The 27625-nt window shown below is 34.6% G+C and overlaps 1 protein-coding gene across 5 annotated transcripts in view; it reads right to left on the bottom strand.

The window, feature by feature from the left end:
* The window catches only part of Diaph3 (diaphanous related formin 3), a 492745-nt gene that overhangs the window by 121503 nt on the left and 343617 nt on the right, over positions 1 to 27625 (bottom strand). For all 5 annotated transcript variants that reach the window (XR_012436212.1, XM_074043284.1, XM_074043286.1 and 2 more), the window contains one exon: positions 23073 to 23208. Coding sequence is in view for 4 of the 5 variants with exons in the window: in XM_074043284.1 (XP_073899385.1) it covers positions 23073 to 23208 (136 nt within the window). In the remaining variant the exon portion in view is untranslated. The remainder of the gene's footprint in view (positions 1 to 23072; positions 23209 to 27625) is intronic.

Raw genomic sequence — 27625 nt, 5'->3', positions numbered from 1 at the left:
TGTGCCTCTCACATGCTAAGGTTTAATACCTATAGGCTATTACTGCATTAAATATTGTGACTATTCTTGTTCACTACGATGGCACACATTGCTGATTGGCTGATTACAGAGGCTGGAAGAGCTAAAACTGTACTTCCTGAGGCTCCCTTTCACCAAAGCTAGAGTGGCCATGTGATGTATTACTGTCCAATAAAGTGCACTGCCAGGTTTCCAGGCATAAATGGTAAATACTGATAACCATTCTCCTTCGTCTTGCCATCCTAAATATGGACTGGAATGGTGGCAGTTATGACTGCCATCCTCTTCTTCCGATCTTGAATATGCCTGGAGCTGTGGCAAGCATAACCACAAATCAATGGAGATCATTGTCTTCTATCAGCATAACAATAATGAAATATTAGAACAAATCAGTATTAGTGAATGCTTGGGAAAGCAGGTCACTGAAGTAAAATTTTTACTTTGCAGAAGTGAAAAAAACAATGCAAACTCTTTGGAAGGTAATTTAGCTTTGCTTCTCAGAAATAAGATTGTGTATACCATATGTAAATTTTTTCTCTAAGAAAATTATCCTACATATATAATTACATGTGAGCAAAGGTATATGTAATAGTGTGTATTACAATATTGTTTATAACAACAAGAGCCTGGAAACAATCTAAATGCCCAAATATATGATGAATAAGTACATTATGATATCCATAGAGTAGAATATGCTGACATAAGAAAAAATAATGAACCATATATAAGTAATTGATATGGACCATCTCCAAAACATAGTAAATAAGAAAAAAAATCTTTATTAAATCATTGAAATCATTGTATGCAGACCTTTTCCCACCACTCATAGCTATGTATTTTGACACGTTTTCTGACTCCCAGCTTAGCAATTGCTCAACCACATGGTACTGAAGAAAGGAACAACTTAATCATTTTTCCAGTGGTGAATAATTAAAATGTCTCCTATGTATTTAAGAGGCCAAATCTGATGAGCATGTTCTCTGGACTAAAAATTAATAAAGCAAAAATACAAAACAAAACAAAAACCCAGCATTGACTGCCTGGCAAAAAGAAGTTGCTGTAGTTGGCCTTGGGTGTTATGTAGTGTCTGGGGTGCTGAACAGATGCCTTCTGCTGCAAAAGCAGAGAATGTCAAGGAAGAAAATAGCTTATCTATATAAATACATATGTAGATGTGAAATAATGATGACATTTAACAAGATGTGACTCACATACAGTGAATTCCTATGACCCTTTAATGGCAGAGTAACCCAGAGAGGACAAGGTTAGTGACATGGTACACCACTACCACTTCTGGGTTGAAGCTTCATTTGTCATCCACAACTCCACTTACTCTGAGAAACAAGATTGACAAGTTTTAAGCTTAGCAAATTTTTATTTACTATTGAAATTAAGGATGTGTTTTAGAGTTGTTTTAAGATTTCTTTATAATAGTGAAGAATTAAATCAAGACTTTTCAATGGCTTTTTTCTTATAAAGTTTTTGAACAAAGAATGAAGTGATTTCAGATAATGAAAATGCTTAGTTCAACATAAAAAAGTCAGAAAAGTGAGGGAGCTAGGGAATGGTGTCAGTAATTTCACAGGAACTTTCTTTTAGGAGAAGCTTGGATAAATGAACTTGAGGCTCTGAGGAGCCAGCAAGCAGTGCCTGGAACGCCACAGGGGGCCCAAGGGTCCCTGACAGTCAAGCTCTGACAGCAGCATATGGTGCACACTCGAGGAAGGGGAAAATAAGGTCAGGAAGGCAGGCTGTGGGAGCTTGGATTCAAGGCTGAAGAACTGCCATGGAATATTTTTGAAAGGTGTGAAATAATCAAAACAGTGCTTCACTATGATTAAAGCTGGCACGGTGTGAAGGTGTCAAGCTTGGGTGACTGGGAAAATGGTGGTGTCATTAACTCAAAATGAGAACACGAAAATCAGGTTTTATGTGGAACATGACAACTTAGGTTTTAAATGAATTGATTTTGAGGTGCTGGCAGAATATTCAAACTGCTTTGTTCAAGAAGCAGTTGGAAAACTATAAGGTCTATAGTTCAATTCCACTCTACGAATATGTAGTAAGTAACGAGTGTTAGGCACTGAAACAGCTCCTAGTTCCTATTCCCATGGGACTTAAAGTGCAAGAGTGATTTTCATCCATAATTAGTGACTTCTTCTATGATGAACATAACACAAGAGAAGGAGGGTGCTAGAAAATTGCTTAACACAGATGCCATAGAGATTTAAGACTTACTTGTGGTTTCTCAGTGATAATTTAAGGGGTTATTCTTTAATACCTGCATTTTTATTTAAATTTCTGAATAAATATTTAATTTGTACTAAAAACATAGGACTCTGATAAAAAATCTCAGAGTAAATAGTGGATATTCATGTATGAGCATTTTGGGTATTGAGATTCTTTTTGGTTAAAGCCTAATTCACTGCTGCCAACATTGTCTAAACAAAGGATTTAGCTAAATTCATGCTCTTAGTTCACTTCTAATATGAATTTTTGTCCAAAATATTATAGGTATCATTCATTTCTAAGGAGAAATACGACTTATTCTGCCAAAAGCATAGTGTTTCTTGTCCATCCCTTCCCCAGATGGAAAAAATTACATTACTACTAAAAATTGAAGAAATTAAAGAATTCTAATCAGAATAACAGCAATATATTTTTGAAAGAAAAGAAGTTAGTGAAAACAATAAGGAAATTTGAATGAGTGGAAAGTAGGGGGGAAAAAGGAATTGATGTGCTTCAGAAGCCAGCAAATAACAGAGAAATGAAAATGGAAGACAAATGAACTTTCAATGAACTCATTAACAATTGAAAAAAAAAAAAAAGACTGGAGGCAAAAATGTCCTAAATTCTCTCAAGAGAAGAATGGAAGAGCACCCCCTTGCCATACTTGTAACTACAAAATGTTGACAAAATAAATACCTAAGTTCCCAAATAAAAGCTAGTATAAGGTAAATTTGAGAACAGTTTTATTTAGGAAGTAAGGGATTTAGGAGATAAAGAATTTAAAAATCTAAATATGAAGATACACTAGGATCTATCACTTGGATTGAATGCCTGCCAATGTGCTAAGTCTGAGTGGAAGCTTTTACCTAGAATTTCTAATTCTCTCCACATGTGCAAAGTAGCTGTCATCACATTCATTTTGAAGTTGGGGAACCTGGAGCTCAAGGAAGCAATTATCTCAAAGCCCTACACTGGATAAAAAGCAGAGGGGAGAAACGAACAAATACTTTTCTGATTCTAAAGCTCATACCTTCCACTTCAGAGCTTTCTTACTCTAGTGGTGCTATGTAATTGAGAAATATCCAGATCCTTGGCTTTGTTAATCTGATTTAGGTTTCCCTAAATTCACTAGGAGCCAGATACCTGCTCCCAGAATTTGACAAAAAAGATGCAGGTCACTAACAGATGACTTCTTCCTCACGAGGAAGCTCAGACACATTTCCCTTCTGAGACAAGGAGTATTTGCAAATAGTAGAATTTGTCCCATCCACATGGCTTCTGAGCTTGTCTTAAAGCTGGGCACTAAGACCAGAATTCCTATTTACCCTCATGCCAGAGTTTGGTGATTGGGGCCATAACTGAGTGATTAGGATCACCTGTGCCTATGAGAAGGCACCCACCGTTCTACAAACACCCCTAGAAACCAACCTAAATCAGCCTCCTGTCAAGATGACTTTTAGCATGACAGTCTGCCATTTTCCCATTAGCTAGCTCATCATAATGAAGTTCTTTATTACCACCTTGCCTTGTGACTAATCAGCTTCCATTTTGTGGCACACAGATTGATTTTGTGCAGAGATTCCTTACAACCTATCCGCTGGTGATTGCTACTATTAAGTTAAAACTTTGAGACCAACTAAACCGTCACCACTATCATTCTTGGTCACCACTGACCCTACTGATCCTTACTTTTTCCAGCCATATTATCACATGCAACCTCTTTACAACCTCAGCTTTTTAAGCAAACATTCCCTTTACCTTGTCATCTTAATCTGAAATGGACTTCTTACTGGGAATTTAACAGAGGATCTCCACTTTTTCCTTCTACTAGGTGTTGTTAATTTATTTATACTTTAAGGGCCTAAAGTTTGTGGGATGCAGGTAAAAGACAAGAGAATGTCTTATTTTTTGTTCCTGACTCCTGATGTTATGTCTAACTATAACATTTTCCCCTTAGATAAGAAGCACTGTCATTTGAGACACACGGCATTTGATTACACCACTGCCATCCCTGTGGGTAAACATGACCTTAAGAATAAGTCTACCTTCTCATTTAGAATTTTATCATTTGCAGGTAAAGGGATGGAACTGGAGAACAATCTTTTTTTTTCCTCTATCTATGATCATATATGTTTCTTTTTAAAAAATTTGTTTTAATTTTATTTTTCTTACATTTACTCACACATTTATATATTGTTTGGGTCACCTCCCCACAACCCGCTTCCTGGAGAACATAATCTTAAGTGAAATTAACCAGATTCAGAAAGCCAAAGGCTGCATATTTTCTCTCATATGTGGAATACAGACCTAATACAACAAATACAGCCACCTTATGAAAAACAGGTCACATAAAGGGGAGGTCACACATGAGATGGGGAGGATAAAAGAAGGAAGTTAAGAAGGTGGATATGGTTGATGTACTTTCTATACAAGAAAGAATATAGATTTTTACACCTGTTGAAATCACCATAAGAAGGGTCTAAGGTAAAAAGGAGAAAAATAGAGGGGATGGACCAATTTGGGTTATAATACATGAAAATGTCACAATGAAACACCCTATATAGCTGCTTTAAACAAAAAAATGTCATTTTTTTTTTCTTTTTACAAAAATGGAATAGGAAGGCAAAACAAGTCCTGTCTGGGGGAGCTGGTACCAGTGTGTGTGTGTGTGTGTGTTTGTATGTGTATAAGGAAAGGGTGTAGGAGGACAAATATGGTGTAAATACTGTGTACGCATGTATGTAAATGGAAAAATGAGACCTGTTGGAACTATTTCAGGAATGGGAGGAGGGGGAATAGGGAGAATGATGGAGGGGGTGAATTCAGCTAGGTAAATTCAACTATGATATATTATAAGAACTTTTGTAAATGTCACAATGTACCCCCAGTACAATAATAATAATAAAAAAATAGAATAGACTTTGCCATCTGGTTCAGTCTTCCTCTTCAAGCCAGGTTCTACCACCACGCATCATAAATTCAGTTTCACGTGAGCAAGTAATCTAACACCAGATTTTTCTGAATTCCTTGACTGCTAATCTCTAGGAAACAACTCACCCACAAGCCATAATTTGAATCTAACGTCACCCAAAACTGCCTTACTTCTAATAAAGTCATACAATCATTCAGAACCTCCACTTCCTGTATTTCCCCATTTCTCTTTTACGTCTCAACAGAAATCTTCAAGCCGTGGCCCCGCCACCTTGCCTAACCAGTTTAGACCATGGTTCACTGTATGGTATCTTACTTGCCTCCTTCATTGTACTCCTTTTCTGGACTCCTTAGTAAAACACACATAAACCCAAAATTCCATCTTCTTGACACCATACCCCAAATGCTGAGCAATCATGGTGAAAAATAACATAGGATCAGAGCTAGTAGTCACCCCCTCCCTTGAATTTCACTGTCATTCAAAAGCATTCCTGTGTTGGAACTCTCAGTCTCCCTGTTTCAATGCTTCCACACTTTTCTCAATCCTCACAGCCAATCAAGAGCAGAGGTCCTCTCTATTTCAGATAGAAAACAGAAATAACTTGGGGGAAAATTCCCTACCTTCAATCCTACCAATGTGCCTGCTCTTGGGCTCAGTCTGTTCTCCTTCCCTCCCATCACAGTAGCACAGTCTGTTGCTTCCCAAGACCACCTCCTACCTTTGTGGGCATCTTCTTCCTCTCCTGCCTCTCCTGCCACCACAGGACCTTGTGCTGCTGTGCATCATTCTCTCCCAAACGCCCGCCCCTTCTTTCTCACTGCTTCTAATCTGCAGTTAAAATGACTGTTCTGCTCTTTGATCTCCAGATCCTCTGTAGTTACTATCTTTTCTTTTATATCCCAGAACATAACAAATAAACAAACAACTACAAGAGAAGGAAAGACCTAAGATTCTTCAGGCCAAAGGAAATAAGTCAAAGAAGTAACTTTGTGGTATTCTAGGTCATTACAATATATTCATATTTCTTTTTTTTTTTGGCAGTAAGAGTTTGAACCCAGGGTCTCATGCTTGCTAGGCAGATGCTCTACCATTTCAGCTGTGTCTCCAGACCTTTTTGCTTTACTTTTCTAATAGAGGTTGACATTTTAGCCTGGACCGGTCTGGACTGTGATCCTTCTATTTACACCTCCAATGTAGCTGGGATGATAGCTGTATATAATAATGCCCAACTTATCGGTTGAAATGGAGTTCTCACTAACTTTTCCTCTAGGCTGGTCTCGAACTGTGATCTTTCCAATCTTCACTTCCCAAGTAGCTTAGATTACAGATGTGAGCTACCGTAGCTGTCCCTATATTTCTTAATTTTCAATCAGCATGGTACAGAAGTAGATACGCTGACCTTAACAATGAAAAATTGAGGTTAAATTTCAGAAAACAGTATCTGAAAAGAAATAATCAACAGGATAAGAATACCAAGAAATATGCATCCTTTCTCTAGAATTGAAGATGTTGTCTTCTCTCTCAAGGAATCTGACTGTAACATCTTGAAGTGGATGGTTTGCTATGGTTTCCCAATTGGAAATTGGTTATTAGTCACATATTGAAAATACCAAAAATTCTCTGTTGCTCAATGTGTTTAGCTGAGCTTGTGCATACCATCTTCACACCCCTGCCAGTCATCTTGTGACCACCTCTGTGCATATTCCTGCTTTCATCCAGGGGTAAGAGGATAAGTTGAAATTAGATTAGTTAACTTGCTACTTCACTAACAGCTGTGGCAAAAAGTCCAAAAAGAAAGGAGATTGAAAGTTGCTCAAATGGGGGGTTTAATATTATATGAGAGTCTCAATTATCAGTGTCCCCTACTCCTGCAGATAACAGAGTCAGCTGTGCACACATCTGTGGGTGTTTATAAACGTTTTCCATCTGTGACCAGCTTATGGGTTGTAAATGGAGGGCTAATTAGTGAAATGCTAGTCATTTCTAATGACAGTTGTTATGGATAAGGATTTTATCCAGGTTAATAAATTGATCTCATCACCTTGTTGATCATGGGAGGCCACTCCACCTTTTATGACAAGACTAAGTAGTTACACTACACTGAACATGTCACACACTAAATATGCATTATAACCTGATCAGTCTGCTAGTTTATGCATGTTAATGAGGTCTGTTCTTAATGGACTGAACTGTGTACTGAGTATTTGTCTGGAAAAATGAGAAGTTGTCAGTCTGTAGAAAGGTCAACCAATTGGGTAGTATATGACATTTTCATTTCTGTTCTATACACATTAAAAATCTTTCATTTAGAAACTTAAGAGTAGCAAATTCAGAAGCTTAAGACAGCAAGTTAATAATCAGCATTAAGTGATGATTCATTAATGAAAGGCTTGTGTATAGACATAATTCCCTCATATATATTTTCCTCAGTTATTTCATATATATTTCCCTCATATATTTTCCCATATCAAAACCTTTTCCTAAACATCTCTTTCTTTTCCTAACTGACATTGTAAATAGGTAAAATTTGTCTATAAGGAAATGGAAAGCAACAAAATGCCCATGAAGAGTGATATTTACTGCTTAATGAAAAATGCCCTATCCAGAGCTCAAATTGGATAGGAGGACAGTGTCATATTCTAGGTGAGTCATAAATCTTATTTGTGGATGAGTTAAAGTATGCTCTGGGAAGCTCACTTGCCAGCTATCACTCAGCTACACGTAGAGCAGGGCCTGGAATATGGGTCATTCTGACCCCTAAGCTGGAGAAATCAAGCACCATGTGATGCCACCTGCATTCAGAGAGAACAGCAACACTGTCCACAATGTCAGGAATTTAGGCAAATGAAAACACACACACACACACAAAATTGAAAAACTACCCTACTTAAATGTTACTCCTTCCCAAATTTCCTATGTCTCCATGCCTGTTTTATTTTGTTCTCTTTAGAACTTGTAGACTTCTAACACCATATATTTATTCTTAATATTGACTCTCTTTTTGCCTGAATACAAGGCCACACAGGCAAGGGTATAAGCTCATTTTGTTTTCTACTTCTCTTCAAAGAAGAGAAGTTTTCTGCTTTCTCTTCAAAGAGCAGCATGGTATAACATGAACTAAATAAATATTTGTTGAAGGAAAATTCTGATAGTAAGGATTTGTTTCACCAATACGATAATAATTCTATTAATGAAGAAGTGATGCCCATCACTTTAACTTTTGAAAGTTAATCCCAAATCAAATGACATAGGAACCTTGGAAATGTCTTTCAGAATATTAGACTAGGTGTAATTAGTACTTACTAAAACAGTACCTCAAATGACAGGAAAATACACATGAATGCAAACTTCAATAGATTCAGATCATTGGAACTGAGCATCTGCTTCCAGCTGAAGAAGAAAGAGTAGGAGCTAGCTGTTTTCTTTCCAGGGCACAATGGGATACACTCTCTCCCTTATCATACCCAGACCCCATGCCTCACTTGGATTCTCCAGGTCATCCTCATAAGCTAATAAACATGATTTGCTTTCAGAGATTCTTGGTTACTCTAGCTAAAAAAAAATACTCCAATGTACCACCACCCAGAACAACGATAATAAAATTTTTTTAAATGGCTGTTTTTTTTTTTAAACAAGGGAGTTTGGTTTTACATTCCTCAATGAAAGAACTTAACAGTTATTGTGCAGTTGTTGTATTTTATACCCAATGCAACGTTCAGTCAGATAAACTCATCTCCCAGATTAAAAAGGCTTTAAATTGAAAATACAAAATCAATGTGTCCTAAAGCTTATATGGCATCATATTAGCATTCATAAAAATGTGCTCCCTGTTTTCCCACACCCAACCCACTACAAAGCCCCATTCATTCTATTTCCCATCTGCCCTTCAAATCCATCCTGTGTCCTTCTTAGTTTAGGATTCCTAGTTCCCTTAGTAACCCTTAATTTAGGCATCCTAGTTCAGGCCTTCTGCATTTAAATTCTGCAAATTCACAACTGCAAGTCTCTTAATTGATCTTGCTCTTTCTAGACTCACAACCTCTATTCCATTTGCATTTTTTGCTCTAGAGCAAGCCATGGCACTGCCCTGCTTAATGGCCTTGGAGAGAGCTTCTGAATGAGTCCAAAAAACCAAAGCATGGCTGGCTCTCTTGCTGTCCACCTTAGCCTCAACTCTTCCCATGGATCATTGCAGGCCTGCCACATTATTTAATGTTGGTCCAAATATAAGTGCTATGCCTCTGTCTTAATTTACTCAGCCCATCAGATTCCTAAGCGTGGAGACTCTGGCCCTTCACCTACTCTGTGTTCATTTGCTACTCACCTAACTCAAGATTACACATTTCAAAAAACCAATAGTGGTACTTCTTATTTCTGTACTACTGTTAGATGCCAACCCAAACTCCTCTACCTCACTACAGTGTGAAAGCCATAAGGACCATTCTTAGTATAGAACCTTAATAAGTAGCAGAGAAGGAACAGCACATTTTAAAACTGTAATTGGAAAATGTGTCCCCATTAGGTGGGAGAGATTGTAAGTGAGATTACATGCAGTGTAGGAGCCCTGCACATTCACTACAGGATTTTTGGGAGTAGAATCCTAGAGTGGAAGAAACTTGTGCCCAACGTGCAGAACTGTCAAGATTGGGAGACCCACAGAGATCTAGGCACAAGAAGACCATAGAAATCCCCACAGGAAGCTGAGTGCTGTGGTTGGAACATAGTAACTTCTGATTGGACCTGGCTAGGGAAGAAAAGAAAGTTCACTTGACAATCAAGTTCTGAAAATCAGAAAACCCACCTAAAAGAGACCCAATAGATCTCTGGGGCTACCATTTAAGGACAAATCACTCATCACCTTTACAAAAAGTAGACAGTAGAAATTATGTCAAAGCAGGGATGCTGTTTCAGAACTAGTCAGAACTTTCCAGATGAGTACACCTGCTTAGAGCTGGCTTCCAAACTTTGGATTGTACTGAGGGAAAAGGATAATAAGGAGAGAGGAGGGGAATTTTGCCATGAATAACTGAACTCTAAAATGGAATTACTGCACACAAACTTAGAGACAGAAAAAGAGCAGTGATTAAGTTATTTATCATTAAGCAGGCTGGTGGCTCAGCTAGGAAATAAACTACATTCATAGAAATAGTTACATCTTTGCACACCTGAGTTTGCTGTCATGACTATGATAGTCCTATTTGTTATTCAATATAAGAGTGCATAAAACAAACTTGACATATGTCATATCTTATTCTAGTATTGGGCCAATTTGCTTTTAAGTAGGTCTGCATAAATAGAACATGTACAACTGAGGAATTTTTGTTCCACAAACATGAATTCCATAAATATTTTTAAAATGCTCCCTGAACACCTGCCATGGAAAGATGTTATATTGGAAGCAGTAGCTTACTTTAAAAGGTTTATTTTCTAAAACGGTTAATTTTGGGTTTTATCTTTATATGCTTTATTGATAAATAGTGGCATGCTTGGTCTTTATACATAAAGAAGTAAATTTTTCATAGTTGTATCAGAACACTAATTGAAGTATCATTTAAAACAAACTGTAAGAAATGTTTTGTGCCATTTTGTACTTTATGGATTAATACTGAATACCTAATTAATGAAATGAGACAGACTTTTACTGTCTCATTTTTTTACTTCAAAAAGGCCTCTGATAAGTTTCTAGGAGGAAGAGAAGTTCTTAAAACTTCTGATTTCTCTTTCAGAATCAACTGGTTCCAAATCAGAGCAGGCTAAAAGCGCGCGCGGGCGCACGCGCACACACACACACACACACACCCCCCTCAAGTAGACACCTTCATTCACTTGGCTGTAATATTCCTAGGAGTTTCTCAGATTCTAAGAATCTGACATTGTGCCTTCTCTTCATATCTTTCCCTTTTTAGAGCTGATGAGTTAGGATTCTATTTCCATCAGATCAAAATGTACTGCTTTAAGAAATGGATGGGGTCAAACACAAAATGGGTTTTTCTCGTGAGAAGAAGATTTGAAAGCAACATTCCTTGCCAAGCTTTCTCCATCAAACGAGTGTAGCAATTTTGAAGAAAGTTTGGTGCCATTTGCACTCATTTCACATTTTCTAGACAGAGAAGAGACAGCTCTTAAGCTCTTCATAATACTTCCAAACAGCAGCACTTCCTTATATTGCAATGGTGTGGACTTTTGAAGTGCTGAAATGGTGGACTCGGTTAGAACCTAGCATAACCCAAAAGCTATAGTTCCTTAGACCAACCACATTGTTTTAGCATCCCATGGCAAAGGTCTCCACAGGTTTTGGTCTATGCTGAGGGAAGAGCAGAATAAGGGTCTCTTCTCAAGGATGGAAGGTATTTCCAATGGTCATAAGTGATGTTTTTATCTATAAAAGCTGAAAACAGAGAATGCAATCAACATTCAGAGCAAAACGATAGTTTTTTAGAATATTTAATAGATTTGCTATTGATCTAATAAAAATATGTCATGCATTCAAGTAATAATGAGTGATTACTATCAAAAGGCATTGTGTTTTTTTTGTGAGAGAGATAAACAGCATCACTAGTTCATAACAAATATTAGCATTTAAAACACCTGCTAGAAACCACAGAGCATGACTGCAATTCATCCCTAAAATATATCTGAAATTCAGGAGAAAGACTGCTTTTCTTCGTTCTCAGCCTTTGCATCCAAATAATGCCTTTTGTTTCCCCAAGTAAACAACCTTCCTGACTTTCTAACACTTGAAGGCGATTCTGCAATTAAGTTAAAAAGATGCACTGTCACACATTTAGAATCTCCGAGTTAATTGCCAGTCAGAGAATAAGAGCTGGAATGCCTATGGAAGAAGTCTATGGACTTCCCAAGCAGTGATCTTTCACACAGCACTTCAACGTTACTGATGGAATCTCTGATTCAGCACTAATTTGACAGAAATGTTCCCACTTTGCAAGAGTTTCTGCCAGAGGAGTTCAAAAATAAACATTCAAAGGATTATACTGAACTAAAATCACTGTCACTTCTATCCATTAATAGTAATTATTATTGGAAATTCTACAGTGATGATGTCAGGCAATGGTCTCCCAAGAATTGCTCATTCTAAAAACAGTCAGTCATCTGTTTTCTGTTACTGCGCTTGTCTGTCATATTCTTCCTGCCTTGGGGCATTCTAGGCTATGTTAAGGCTGTTCTCAGTGTTAACTCTTAATATTATGTTGCTTCTAATTTTCTTGCAGAACATTGGATATCCAAGAAAGGCAGCCATCTAAGAAACAATACTTTAAAATCCTATTATAAAATAATGTCTAATTTCATCTAAACACTAATGCCTATTTAGACCATTTACAAGTAACATATAAATATTCAATTTCTCTGCTTAATTTTCCCAGTCTGCCCTAGGGTGTATTTATTCATCATCAAAAGCCAAACACTACTGAGCTCTTTTCTTCCTTTTCAAGATAGAGACTTTAGACTTTGTACAACCTTCATAACCAATTCCAGTTCCAGTGAACGGATTTTCTTAACTTTAAAAACTGAATGTCAGAATGACCAAAAATAAGGAGAGAAAAGAGAGAACCTATTAATAAAAAAATAAAAAGCGGCCTCCCTCCACCTATGTATGACCTTTTGACATGCTGATATTTTCATTTCAAAAGATATACAAACAATAGTACAGAAATACTATGGACTGTAAGCTGGAGTAAAAGGATGAAAACACAAAGGCTGTGTGTGGTAGGTTGGTGACTGAAACAATTGGCAGCCCGGATGCTTGGGAGCACTTCAAAAGTTCACCTACACAGCTTCCTATTTCAGGTTCATAAAATCTAAATAAAAAGTAATTCTCTGCTGTCAAAAAATATGTGTAAGGATTGAGTTTTTCCTAATAATTGTCAGTAGTTTTATCAGTAGTTCTACTCAGTTAAATACAAGTTCCTTAATTTTCAACACAAATTGGTCATTTTGCAAATGCATGCTTTTGACAAAAGGAAGACAAGAATAAATTAAGAGATTTTTAAAAATTCTATATCTTAAAAATCAAGGAATTAAAGTGTATGGATTATTGATCTATATCATGAGCCAGCAAACTTTTTCTATAAAGGGCAAGTTAACAAATACTTTACACTTTGTGGGACTTACAGTTTGTACAACTACTCAACTTGTATAATCAAGGCGATCATAAAGAATATGTAAAGTAATGCGTGACTATTTTCCAATAAAACTATTTACAAACACAGGAGTCATTTGGGTCTATGCCTGTATTTTGATCTATATTTTAACTTCTCAGATAAATATGCTAAATTGAACACAATATGGACCAGTTAAATATTTATCAGTTGTTTGACAAATCTTACAGCCTTCTGTGGTATCTACTAGGCACACACATAAGTCCTAGCAGATAAAGAATGTATAGATCCATGTTTTTGAGCAATGTAATTCTACTAGAAGTATGATATTAAAACAAATGAAACAAACATAAGAAAATATTCTATGCAAAATTGTAGGCAAGACTATAATGGTTAATAAATAGATTATTCAATATAAAATATGAATTTTGAGAGAAGTCATTTTAGAGAACATAAGAATTGAACACAATCATTTTTTACAATATTCAGTGAGTTAACAAGTAGGGGAAAGATATTTATGGCAAAAAGAACACCATAAATAAACGTAGAGAAACAGGAATGATGATGTTTGAGATAGAGTAGATGTCACAACCACCTCTGTAGACAAATGTGTTTCAGACTGCAGAGAAGTGTAGGAAAGGGAAACAGGTACAAAGGAAATGTAAAACCGTATTATACCCAGTGCAACCTGGGGTGTTATTCCATTAACTAAAAGTATTTCAGCAGCACAAATATACACATTTGATAGAACTTACTATTGGTCAAGTCAGGTTTGACATCCAATGACTTTGGACATTAATGTCACTTCAAAACTTTTTGTCTTCAGAGCATCTTGCACGTTCAAATTGCAAAAAGGGTATGGACATATTCCTGGATTTAGCTACCTCGAAGGCACAGAAACAATCCTTTTTTTTGGTGGAAACTCTGCCAGATTTGGTTTTTAGTTACTTGAGAATTTAATAATTATAAAATTTCACCTCTTTTTCAAATGTAACACATTTTTAAACATTTTATTTTTGAATTTGCATACATTAATAACATGACAGCATTTTTCCCTCTTTTTAAAAAGTGGCAAATATCTATAAAGGTGCTGTCCAGATTCAAAAGTCTATGTTTCTATGCATTTAAAACAACTGGAGGTTTCTGGAGGTGTATGAATCTTTTTTTTTTTTTGTACTCAGATTAGCAAGGTAAGATCAACTCTTCTCTTTATTTTAAAGACGATGGTGATTGTGAATCAACAGAAAGTAGATCTATATGAAAACAATTTATTTTCAATGGATTCTTTTTTCCCCCAGATCTGACAGTCTCAGAGGATATTGGCATTCGGTAATAAAATTCTTTGCTTTTAATGAAGATTTGGTGCTTTTCAGAAATTTCTGTATCAAATCCATTAAGAATGTCATGTTCTCTTAATCTCAGTGACTGCTTTTAAATTTGTTATTATCTTAGAATTTGGGAGACTCTTTTTTAATTGAATAGAAGAAAAAGCAGCATTTTTAGCACAGAAGGTGGGAAACATTAGAAATGGAACAATGAGAAAGGGAGGAAGCAGTTTCTATATAGGGTCAATGTGTTTTTCTGTGCACATTTTTAATGAACATAGTTGTCACTTAAAATGACTTTACTATATGTATTTTCTTACATACAAGAGAGACATTCATGGTACAAAGAAGCCCTCAAGAAGAGATCAAGTTAAATAACTTATTAGAGCAATGCTGATGGCATATATATGGAAAAAAAGAAATGAGCATTTTGTATCAACAAAAAATTTAAAACAAAATATCATGGTCCGATAATGCTTAAAGACAGTTTATCCAGACCATCAGAACCCCTGGTAGGAGGTGTAAGAATCTTAAAGTAAGTACTAAAAAGATTTCTTGACATTTACAGTTACGCATTAGCTAATGTAAATGGCATAGATTTATTAAAAGTAGGGACATTTATAGTTAGGTCTGGAAAATAACTCATTTTCTAGCTCTTAAATGAAAAAGAACATAAATACCCACCCAATCCAAATAATAACTTCACTTAGGATGGCAATCTGATGTGAAGAGCTCATGACACCATGGCATAGTCCACTGCTATGGAAACTGCACATAATCTAAATAACTACAGATTAGAAGTGACAGATAGGAAGGAGCATTCAATGTTACACACAAAGAAGGTGCCACTGGGAGTGAGTTCTCAGTTATGATACAATAATACCTGATAATATCAAAGTTACAGAATTCTTATATTGTGCTTAAGGTCAAACTAATTGCCTGGTTTGATTTTTGCCCAAGAAGATGAATGGGGAAATCTGTGCTTGGTAATAGAAAAGTTATGAATAAGTGATATTAATATTAAGAGTTCTTTGATAAAATTGTTAGAAGTAATCCATGGCATACCATAAAGATTTAAATTATTTTGGCCCAAATAAAGCTTGTGATGTTTGGTATTTAAACCTTTATCCGAAATAAATTTAAACAAAATTGGGTCTATTTTGTTCTCAGCATATAGTTAACATTATATAATCCTCATAAGAAGGGCAATGAAAAAGTCATCTTTGAAGTGAGGATAAACTACTCCATATGAGGATGGACCATAAACATGCTTAACAAACAGAGAGGGGGTTGGGGGGAAGGGGAGATGGAAGGGGAGGAAGAAATCACTATTTCATGAATATGTTGTGCTGAAGAAATCTAAGAGCCTCCTCCTCTTCTTCCAATTTCTTTTTCCTGAGCTTGCTAGAAAAGGACAGGAGGGTGTATGAGCCTTGCACAGCTGCAGAGAAACACAGATATTAATGTACACAAAGGTTGGACTTTGAATGAATTTTCATAATTAAAGTTTCCTCATTCAAGTGAAAGATATTTCTGCACATAAATGAAAATCTGTATAAGTTTTAGTGAGACAAGTGGAAAAACTTTCTACCAAACACCCATTGATAGTATTCACTGAATAGACTTTCAGCATCTAACATCAGAAAGCAAAATTTGTTAGGTGGTGTAGGCCAAGAAAGTGTCTCGGGCACTTGTTCTGTAGTAAAGCACTCTGAGTGTTTGTACTCCTGTATTGCAAATTCACTGATTCCTTAACTTCTGAGTCATACATGGCTAGGACTGGAGACATTTCCATCCCCCTCAGAACTATTGAGCACTGGAACTCTGTTGGATCCAGAACTATGCAGAGCATTGGAGAATCCTTCCTTCAAGCTGGAGGAGGGGCTGATGCCATTCTCCTGGTCCTTGGCATTGAAATAAAACTTTGGACAATCAGAAGAATCAAAATGGAATCAGAACAAAGCAGCAAATCATCCTTAGTTTTGGGGACCTCCTGAAGCTTGCATATACCAATGAAGGTCACCTGGCTTAAAGCCATTGGTTATGGTACAAGAGATGGATGTCCCTCTCACCTGAGCTTTCCAGAGAAGATAATTCTCAACCTCCTTACACAGGTATAGTCTAGTGTCAGTTAACAAATATAAATTATTGTTTTGGCTTTTTTCCCTGCACTATGGTTAAATTATCAATTATAAAGGAATAATAGCATAATACCTAAAAAGATGACTTTTAGTCAGATGATTAGAGGTACTGGCTTCACTTCTTATTAAGTTCATGATCATGTGGAAGTAAATTAAGCTTTTTGATAAAGCAGTCTCTTAAATTTGTTATAAATATGTGCAACAATAAATATACACAGAGCCTGTCAAATAACATGTGACTAGTAACTGTTAGTAATAGTAGTTATTATTATTATTACTATTTTATAAAAGATGGAGAAAAAGAGAAATTATTAAAACTACTGGCTTATTTACATCATCAACTGCCAATAACACTGGAAAATTGAAAGCACTGCTGTAAAAACAAGAATATGCACAAAAATGTAAAATAATCTAAGTTTTATGACATCTGTAGAGGACAGGGTAATTGTCAAAGACTTTGTAAAAGCAAGTACACACATTAATTGCATATCTGTTGAGATTGGCAGTGACATTCCCAAGTAGTATTTATGCAATATGCATTTCCTCTAAAATGGATGCCTAATTGCTTAGTTATTCTAAATCACAGAATGGAAAACAAAGGAGCAGTTTGGGCCATGTGGGTAAACAATGAATTTCTAAAAGATAATTATCTCCTTATTTAATAGACTGAAGTTGCACCAAATGAGACATTTAAGTTTAATAAATAATAGACAAATTGTAACCTAAAGACTAAAATATAGGAGCTGCAAATGTAGTTCTTATTGTTCCATTAAATAAGCTCTTACTTACTTCCTCCACAAAACACAATTACACAACACTGAGTCCATTTCAAGACCATTCTGATGTGCAATTTAAAAATTATGTGGATCAACTTACATACACAGGAAGTCTTAAAGCATAATATTTGAATTCTATTATCGAATGCCCTGTTTGCTCCATGGTTAAGAAACAGAAATGGAGCTTAGAAAAATTTGTCACATGACATCATTATTTCCATGTCTTACGGAAATGATTACACACAGGAATTGTGTACTTTAAATAAATACAGTGTCTATGCATACTAGTTTCTGCAGAAATTTCATATGTTAGTTATTTTCTGAATTAGAATAACACAATTTTAAGCATCAACTTTTAGATAATTTATTAGAAATTCATATACTGATTAAGTGTACTTGGAAAATATAATTTTCTTTTTCATTCACAAAATAATACTAAATCATTCAGCAAAACAACCAAAACTATTGTGAGTATCTAAAGAGAGCTCCAGGCTCATCATTTTTAAAGAAAACAAAAATGAGAAAAAATGACCTTTTAGCACTACAAAACAATAATACAAGATTCTTTTTTCAGATTTGCTGCTCACAATGGCTTTTAGTGCCTCATTTTTGTTTTAGGGAAACTTAGCACATTATTTTTTCTTTACTTTTATCTTACTAACAAAAACCACATTCTAAAATGGTGGTGATAATAAATAATAGGAGATTTGAAAGTAGTTGCCTATTCTCTTGCCAAGGGCAAGTAATGATTTATTGTGGGTAAGAAAGAGTAGGGACTCAATTTACTCTACTATCTCAGGTACTGATACAAGAATTTGTAAATCTGAGAAAAAAACCTGTTTTTATTTGCATGGTAGAAATGCTAAAGTCATGAAAATATATGGAAGGAAGCTTCCTGTGGGTTTATGTCAGAGTTATGTGAAACTCCTTCTGTTTTACTCATTTAGAGATGTGTGTCCTGCATAAAAAATAGGATGAAATAAAAAGTTCCTGGTTCAGAGAGCCAACAAACACTACTGTAAATTCAGTAAAGTGCCCTTCTACACTATTTTTGGTAAACACTGGGAAAGCCAGACTAAAGATTTACTAAAGATACCAAAACACAACACTTGCAAAAAAGTCTTAAAAGTCTTAGCTGATCCTCACAATAACATGTCTTAAAATATACTATATTAGCCCATATAGTATATTATATAAACATGAATGAGTCTGCTTATCTAAAAACAAACACAATGGTTATAACTATTATCAATTTCTGAGAAGTTTTAGCCATCATTTTAAATTAGAAAACTTGATATATATTAATATTCTTCTTAGTTCCTTAAGAACAAATTTTGTTACTACCACTACCCTGCTAGTCTCCTTCTCATTAACCTGTCTTATTTGATTTTACATATCTGAAATTATCTTGTCTTTGGTAGTGTGTTTTAATCAAGAGAATTTTAAACTTCACTATACAAGGAAACTTATTTATTTTATTTATTATTATAATCCCAGCATTTAGGGAAAAAATGTTGGTGTATAAAAGAAGTAATAAAACATGACCTAGGTTAAAATTCTTTTCCTATAACCATAAAATAATAGAAGATAATAACACATGGTCTATAATATAACATTTAATATCATGTTTTTTCAAATCTCAGGAATGAATGAATTAAATGTATTGAGTAGAAGTAAAACTTGATATTTTCCATAAAATTGTTTTTAGCAATCAAGTGCTAATAAAAGATATATATTATTAACTTCTATTTCATAAAGCCTTCAAATGCTAGCAGGATCATGATTTCACAAAAACCATACTGTATATATAATATGGAAATGTAATTACATACATATTAAAATACATATTGAAATATATACTATTACTATCATATAATATTACTATACTAAAACGTGAAAACTGTATCTTCAAATAATGACTTTTTGATTCTTATGACTTCTTTACTGTAGCAGTTATTTAACAGATTGAATTCTTTTAGGCAGTATATGGTACTTATTGTACACTTGTATTTTTTTTGAGTTGCCATTTTAATATGATTTATAAAAACATATTAGACTATGCTCTGAAGAACATACATATGCTCTTCATATGTATGGACATACATATGTATGGCACATATGCAACCTCAGCATGTAAAAGGCTTTGAGTATTCCTACTGTGTGAGAATCTTTCATTTATTTGAGAACCATCTATGATAAATTACACACTATGATTGGCAAGAGACTGCTCAGAAAAAGTTTTATAAAGTAATCCAATGGGGCAAATACAATAAGCTCCATGATAAACAAAGGTACAACTGAACCTTTCTTCACTCTATTTAAAAAATTTTAAATATTCAAATCTTTTAAAAATTGAGAATGAAAGGGAGTATCAACATAAAAAACTATCTGTATTAAAGTATAATAATCTAATCATTAACCAAAATTGATGATTAACTATTAGAATTACTTTGGAAAAACTCAGAGACAGACCCTGGTACACAACAAATCAAATATATGAATGATTAAGGAGGAATGAAAAATATATGGGATAGAGACATATTACGACTAATTGAAACCAGAAAAAATTTTAGTGAGTATGAAATTTCTGTAAAGGTTACTTTATAAACTTAACAGGGATGGAAAAAATCACCAAGGCAAAGAATACAATAAAATATTACAGAACAAAAAGAATACACTGACATTTAAAAAGTAAACATTAATGTATAAGGAGATAATGTGTAAATCAATAGAAAAAAAATACTAGAACAACATAACTTACAAAGAAGGAAAACAAGTAAACTGAGAGTACTTTAAAAATGTCCCATTTTGCCAGGACCCAGTGGCTTATGTCCATAATCCTAGCTACTCGGGAGGTAGAGATCAGGATGATCATGGTTCAAAGTCAGCCTGGGCAAATAGTTCATGAGGCCTTATCTTGAAAATACCCAAGACAAAAACAGGACTAGCGGAGTGGTTCAAGTGATAGAGTGCCTTCCTTGCAAGTGTAAGGCCTTGAGTTCAAACCCCAGCACCACCAAAAAAGAAAGGAAAAAAAACATGTCTAACTTCCATGAGAGTAAAGGGGGTGGGGGTGAGGAATCAAGAGAAAGGGAGGAAGAAAGTAGAGGACATTGAAGGATGAAGAGGATCAAAGCGTGTTACAAATATATATGAAGAAAAATAAATATGATAAAACTTGAAATACTGTTTAAAAAGGGTGGAAGGAGGAATGTGGATAAGGGAATATAATAGGAGTGAACTTATTCAAAGAACACGTACACATCTATGGAATTATCACAAAGAACACTTTTGTACTATTAACATATGCTAATAAATGTTTAAAAATTCAACTTCAGTAGTATTCAAAAAGTGAAAATTAGAATAAAACAATGTTAAATTACCAAAAATCTTTAAAAAATTAGTAATAACTGAATGTGCTGGGGACATTAGAATAACATTTTTGGAAATAAATTTGGCAACGTGCATCAAAAGTCTTAAAAATATCTATCATTTTCTATTCAATATCCTAATAAAATAATTATAAACGTTTTCTAAATATTTATGGATAAACATTGACCACACTGGAAAGTCAGAAATAACTATTCTTCCATCACTTCATTACTAAATAATAAATCAAACTTACCCAGTAAATTCAATTACATATCTATTAAAAACTACAAATGAAGAATAGTAGGAAGCATTCAGAAGGTTCAGCAAAATAAAGCAAAACATTAAGTTGCAGGTTCACTAGGACACAAATGAAGAAACATTTAAAACTGAACAATGTACTGCCATGTCAACAGCGTGTTTTTTTTTTTTTTGGTAGGACTTCTATGAGTAGTGGTCTTTTGACTTAGTAAGTTTTAGGTGTTTTTTACAATGTAAAGTACTATTTTTAAATCTGAAAAATAATTTTAGTTATTCTTAAAGATAGAATTTTTCTAACGAAAAAAATTAAATTAGAATGGTATTAAGATTCCATTGAAGTTGCATTAAAATTTTGTGCTCTATCATGTTTCAATTTTCCAAATTGATGTAACAGAGAAATTCTGAGAGACTCTATGTGGCAGGCCCTTGGACAAAAAGCCCAGACAATACAGGCAATCTTTCACCAAGGAACTCATGTAGATGACTCTCAAACCAATGAGCAAATATTCAAATAATAGAAAGTCCATAAATTAGGCAGTAAGACAGTAATTTAAACTTGTACAGAAGTATGTTTTTAAAAATCAATACTAAACCTTTCTGAGTTCCATTTCTGTTAACACTTTAAGATATTCCTGAAAACATTTTCTGAATTTCAGACATAAACGAAAAATTTTGCTTAGATGATTTTTCTTTCCTAGCAGAAGTAAGTGCAATACATTAAGGTACCAATTTGCTTTATTAAACATAAAATATGCCTGGAAGAGTGAAAGTGAAGAAAGCAAAGTAGGCATCTGCTTGTCCTGTGGGAAACCTGAGGTGCATTGGCTGTACTGAATTGTAAGCTATGGCGATTTAGCAATGAGGCTGATGGATTTTAATTAAAATGTTCTGCAACCCTTAGTGACTTGGAATAGAAGAACTGGAAGCTTTAGGAGTTGAAAGTATATACTCAATTCTTTGCTTCTATGTTAGTGGTATCTTTTAGCTTTGGAAAATAATAGATGTTTCTGTACAATAGTAATTAAAATGTTTTAATTTTTCCCAAAAACATTTTACTGTAGAAAGTGAAAACATACAAAATTAGAGAAAATAGTACCCACTACCCGATTTTCGAAATTACTATTTATAGACAATCTTGTTTCATCTACAAGATTGCCTACTTCCCAGCCACTCTAGACTATTATAAATTAAATCTCAAATATCAAAATTGTCTGTGAAACTTCAGTATGAATCTATAAAGGATACTTTGAAACATATTGACAACAATACTGTCATGTCTACAAGAAAAAAAAGTATTCAAAGCTTTTTTTAGGGAGAGGGGTAGACATAAGTTTCATATAAATTGGTTGATATGTTTCTATCCTTCTCTCTCTCCCTTCCCTTCCCCTTTTGTCTTTTCTTCTCCATTGCTGGGGATGGAACCCAGGCCCTTGAAGGTGCTAGGTAAAAGCTCTACCACTGAACTATCCCCCTCTCTACTCTTAAAGTTATTTTAATCAATGCTTCCCCTCCATCAATTTTTTTTCCCTTCTAAGGAGTATTTTATTGAAGAAACTAGGTTATGTGTCCTATAGAATGTTCCTAAGTCAATTTTCTGGGGTTGTATATTGATTAACTGACATATGTTTTTACAGTTTGGTAATCCAAGGAGTAGTGAAAAAAATGAGAATATACTGGAAACAAAAGAGTATACCAGAAGACCAAATTATGAATGATCAACATTAGAATGACGTCAGCACCAGCACTTGGTACCATACTAAAGGAGAATAAGAAAAGACTTGCTCTGTGGTTTAATTACAGAAACAAGTCATTATCCTTCAACAAGTACATTAAAATGCTAATAAAGTAAAGCCAAATAAATTTTAAGTATATATAGCATGAATAACAAATTTGAACGTACTTACCGGTTTTCATTTCTAGTAAGCGCTTTTTCTTTTGCTGGCGTTCAAATCTTTCTTTCTCTGCTAATTCTTTAGCTATTCTGGCACGTTTTTCTTTTTCCTCAGCTTCTCTTTTTTTGATGTTTTCCTTTATTGCTTGCTATTCGAAATAAATTTTGAAAAATGATGAATTTTAACCAGTGATTCCACAAGAAAATGATAAAATATCAATCTGAAATTATACTCAAGCTACAACCACCAATAAGACTCTGTAAGATGATGGCTAGTCTTTATATTAGTAACAGTCTTTTAAAAGTTATGCAAATAGACCCTTGTTAAAATTATGTATCTGTAAGTAGAATTAAATTTAAAACACCTGCATCTAAGTGGAATTAACTTACTAAAAGGGAGACAGAAACTAAAAGTAAAAAGGCATTTAATTCACAAATCAAATCTGCTTTCCAACATGTATTTTTAAAAAGCCTATAACTGGGTAAGTCTTCCATACTTCCTCTGTTAAATGTTATCGAATATAGGAAAATAGTTGAAGAAATAATAGAAAATGCCTAAAACCTTCTTATGGCTTCTTTATATTATGAGCAATAATTTCTGGATTTTTCTCATTTAGAGAGAAGAGTTGAAAAGACAACTATATAAATATTTAGCATCTCAAAACCTGGTCCTCTGTTGATCAGAACCAATAATAACATGCTAATCAAAAGATTTCGACAGATATGTGATTAGTTAATTCCTTATTTCTGAGTTTTATACCAATCAAGAAATACCTCTCATGTGGCATTCGTTAGAATTAGCAGGTAAATATGGAGCTTTGTAAGTGCCAACAAACAGCATGGCGTCACGTTACAATATCCTACCCGAGATTTATTGAAGTGCCAATAAAACCAAACAGGCTATCACATTAGTTTTTCACCAATAGTATTTTAAAAGTGTATAATTAAACTATACTAAGTAGATGACTTATGTTATTTCTTGGGAGACTTTTATTTATTTTTTATGATAATACTCTAATACCACCCCCCACACCTAACACACACACACACACACACACACACACAGCTAACACACACACCTAACACGCACACACACAGCTAACACACACATGCGCGCGCGCACACACGTGCTGGGAATGAGCCTTAGGTCCTGATGAATGCTTGGCAAACACTCTACTACCTTGGACATCACTGATCCCCCTTTTGTAAAATCCCAGAAGTAATGCAAGTTTATTAGAAAACATATAATATAGTTTACTATTATTGGTCAAAACAATGAAAAGTACAAGGAAGAAAAAAAAATAAAAAGCAATATTAACCCATCAAGCATCCATTCAGTACATACATATTAAAAGACTAAAGGGTATTATCCTAAAGAAGGGTGGGGTAGATGTGCATCTGCATACCTTCTAGCTATGTGATAGGGTAGGGCAGGAGGCCGAGATAGTCAACAACAAAAAATGTGATGTACTATTTTAAAAAAGGGATGTCGCAGAATGCCTGAGGGTTACTTCACATTACATTGTTTGATAAGGTCTCACTGGTTTGATTCAAGGTGAATGTTAAAATCGTATGTTCTCCCTCATATGTGGACATTAGATCAAGGGCAAACACAACAAGTGGATTGGACTTTGAGCACATGATAAAAGCTTTAGCACACAAGGGAGGGGTGAGGATAGGTAAGACACCTAAAAAATTAGCTAGCATTTTTTGCCCTCAATGCAGAGAAACTAAAGCAGATACCTTAAAAGCAACTGAGGCCAATAGGAGAAGGGGACCAGGAACTAGAGAAAAGGTTAGATCAAAAAGAATTAACCTAGAAGATAACACACACGCATAGGAAATTAATGTAAGTCAACTCCCTGTATAGCTATTCTTATCTCAACCAGCAAAAACCTTTGGTCCTTCCTATTATTGCTTGTACTCTCTCTTCAACAAAATTAGAAATAAGGACAAAATAGTTTCTGCTGGGTATTGAGGGGGTGGGGGGAAAGGGAGGGGGTGAGGGCAGGGGAAGAAATGACCCAAGCCTTGTATGCACATATGAATAATAAAACAATAAAAAGCCATTGAGTTAGCTAGGTGATGGTCTGGGGAAAGAATACAGCAAGTAGAAAAAAGTGCTAATGTGAAGGCTGTTGATGGGTTTGAGAAACAGAAAGAAGGATGTATAGTGAAAATGAGATCAAGGAGGTAAGATGATGATTGAGGGTCTTCTGGGCAAGACAGGGAGGTTAGATTTTCTTTTAAGAGTACTAGAAAACTATTGGAGATTTTTAAGCATCAAAATGTGAGAGAAAGCACTCTTGAGATAAAAGCACTAATCAAGCACCTTCATTACAAACTATCTTTTTACAGGTATTTATATTATTATAAGCATATAATAGTTGACAGGAGAATATATTGTGATATTTACATGTGTGCTTATAATACATCTTAGATTTCCCCTCCATGATTCTCCTTCCCCACTCCTTCTTAGAACAATTTCAATAGGTTTCATTTTTCTATTTTCATATATGAACACAAAATATACCTACCATATGAGATAATGAATGTTCTTAGAAGACCGAGGTAGTAAAGTCTCTTTAAGCAAATCAATTTATCATCCAGAATGATGAAAAGGGGCAAAAGTCCAGTTTTACTACCTATTATACAAGATTGGGTTTCCTAAGTTCAAGTTTCCTATCACAGAAACCACTATGCACATAGGTGTTATCTAGGCCTCTTCACATTGCCCTGTTGGAATATGGGCTCAGAAACCTACAAAGCTGTATACTGAGGCTACTGCTATTGCTGTGAATAATAAATTATTCTTTGTCTCTGACCCTAGAGGCTGGTGTCTTCTGCCAATATCCATGACATTGTGGCAAGTTAACTTGTTAACCTGCTAATTGGCAAATTCTTCACAGTTCCTGATAGATATTAACCCACTGAGAATCAGTTGCAAAACTAGATGCTTTAATATGCAGTTGCTTCATAACTGGGTTCTGCATTGCTCATTCTGTGCCAGAATGTAAGCTGTGCCAGAAGTTAAGTATTTATTCACTGTGACAAAAGTAGTTAGAGGAAGTGAGTGGCAATATTTAAAAGTTAGATAGTCAGGGTTTCCCACTATGTTGCTTTATACTACGTCCATATATATTAACAGCCAATTCTGAGACATCTGTAAAAATCAACATAAGCTAAGAAAGTAGGAGAAGACATCCTAGAAGCAGAAAATTAACATAGGTTCAAAGACAAATGTGTATGAGTGTGTATGGGTGTACCCATGTATGTATGTATGAGGGAGAAGGGTCAGGAAGAACAGATTATGAAGGAGGGAAAAGATTTTTAAATATTCAAGAATAAACATTTTATTTCTTGAAGGAAATGAATAAAAAGAATTTGCAGTAGGATAAATAATATATCACATAACTCACTTATGAATCTTATTAACATAAAAAATTCTGATGTAAATTTTCCACTTTCATGACTGGGTTCACTTCAGTCTGACCATTTAATAGACGATCCTTTTAATATTACTGACACACCCTTTTGGAATTTCACTCGGTAATAGAAAGTCAAATTTGCTCTCCTGCATCTATAAAAATAATGTTTATGTTTAGAAATAAGGTCTGAAGTACTTTTTAAAGCAATTTTGTTTTAGGGAAAATGCACTATTGATTTTCATTTTAAAATCTTCCTCATTTAAAACTTACTCTGATATTATAACAGTTGGAAGAAGAATTTTGGCTGGAATGCAATATATAGCATAGAGATAAGGCATTAGTCTGCAACTATCATCCCAGATCAAACAGTGATTTGGCATTTTCTTTTATGCCAAATATTAAGTAAAAGTAGCTAAAACAGCAAAGTTGTTTCTTAGTTATTTCAATCCTAAATTCATAGCCAGAGAGTAATTTAAGGGTGAGGCATACATAGTAACAGTTGGCTATAAGACACTGATTAAAAAAGATCTTATTCTTAATTGGTAAACAACCATACTATTACTGACTAGATCCAACTACATATTGCAAGTGGACATTCTCTGAGCATCCTTTCCAAGATACAGCCCAGTGCATACACTTCTTTAAATGATCTACTGACTTGCCAGTCCACATCAATGACCACAGAGGGATTCAAAACATTAGCCATATTTTGTTCATTTAAAAGACAATCAATAACCTGAGTTCCTACAGCTCAAATGCTTTTTATGGAACAGCAGGTTGTAAAATAGCTACATAATGCATAAGCATATTAACATATGCACAGCAAAATATATATGATAACAAATACATGTGTATATTCTGGAAGAACTAATTGACCTCATAACTATTTCCTTCTATAATTTATGTTTTTAACAGAATTGATATAATAACAAGAACTTTACAACAACTAGTTTAAATATTTATTATAGCATTACATAACATATTCCCTTTTCAGTGAAATCAAAATGACCCAAAGCCAGTAAATTTAAATGAATGTGCATAGATGTCTGTAAAATTTAGAAATGTCTGGCAGAAAGTAATACTTTTTAAGTTGTAGTTATTATCATAAACATTATCTTTGAATTTCATGAAAATTTCA

Source organism: Castor canadensis, chromosome 10, assembly GCF_047511655.1.
Source record: "Castor canadensis chromosome 10, mCasCan1.hap1v2, whole genome shotgun sequence".
Lineage (NCBI taxonomy): Eukaryota > Metazoa > Chordata > Mammalia > Rodentia > Castoridae > Castor > Castor canadensis.
Note: the sequence above shows the minus strand (reverse complement) of the source record. Positions and strands in the feature narration are given on the sequence as shown.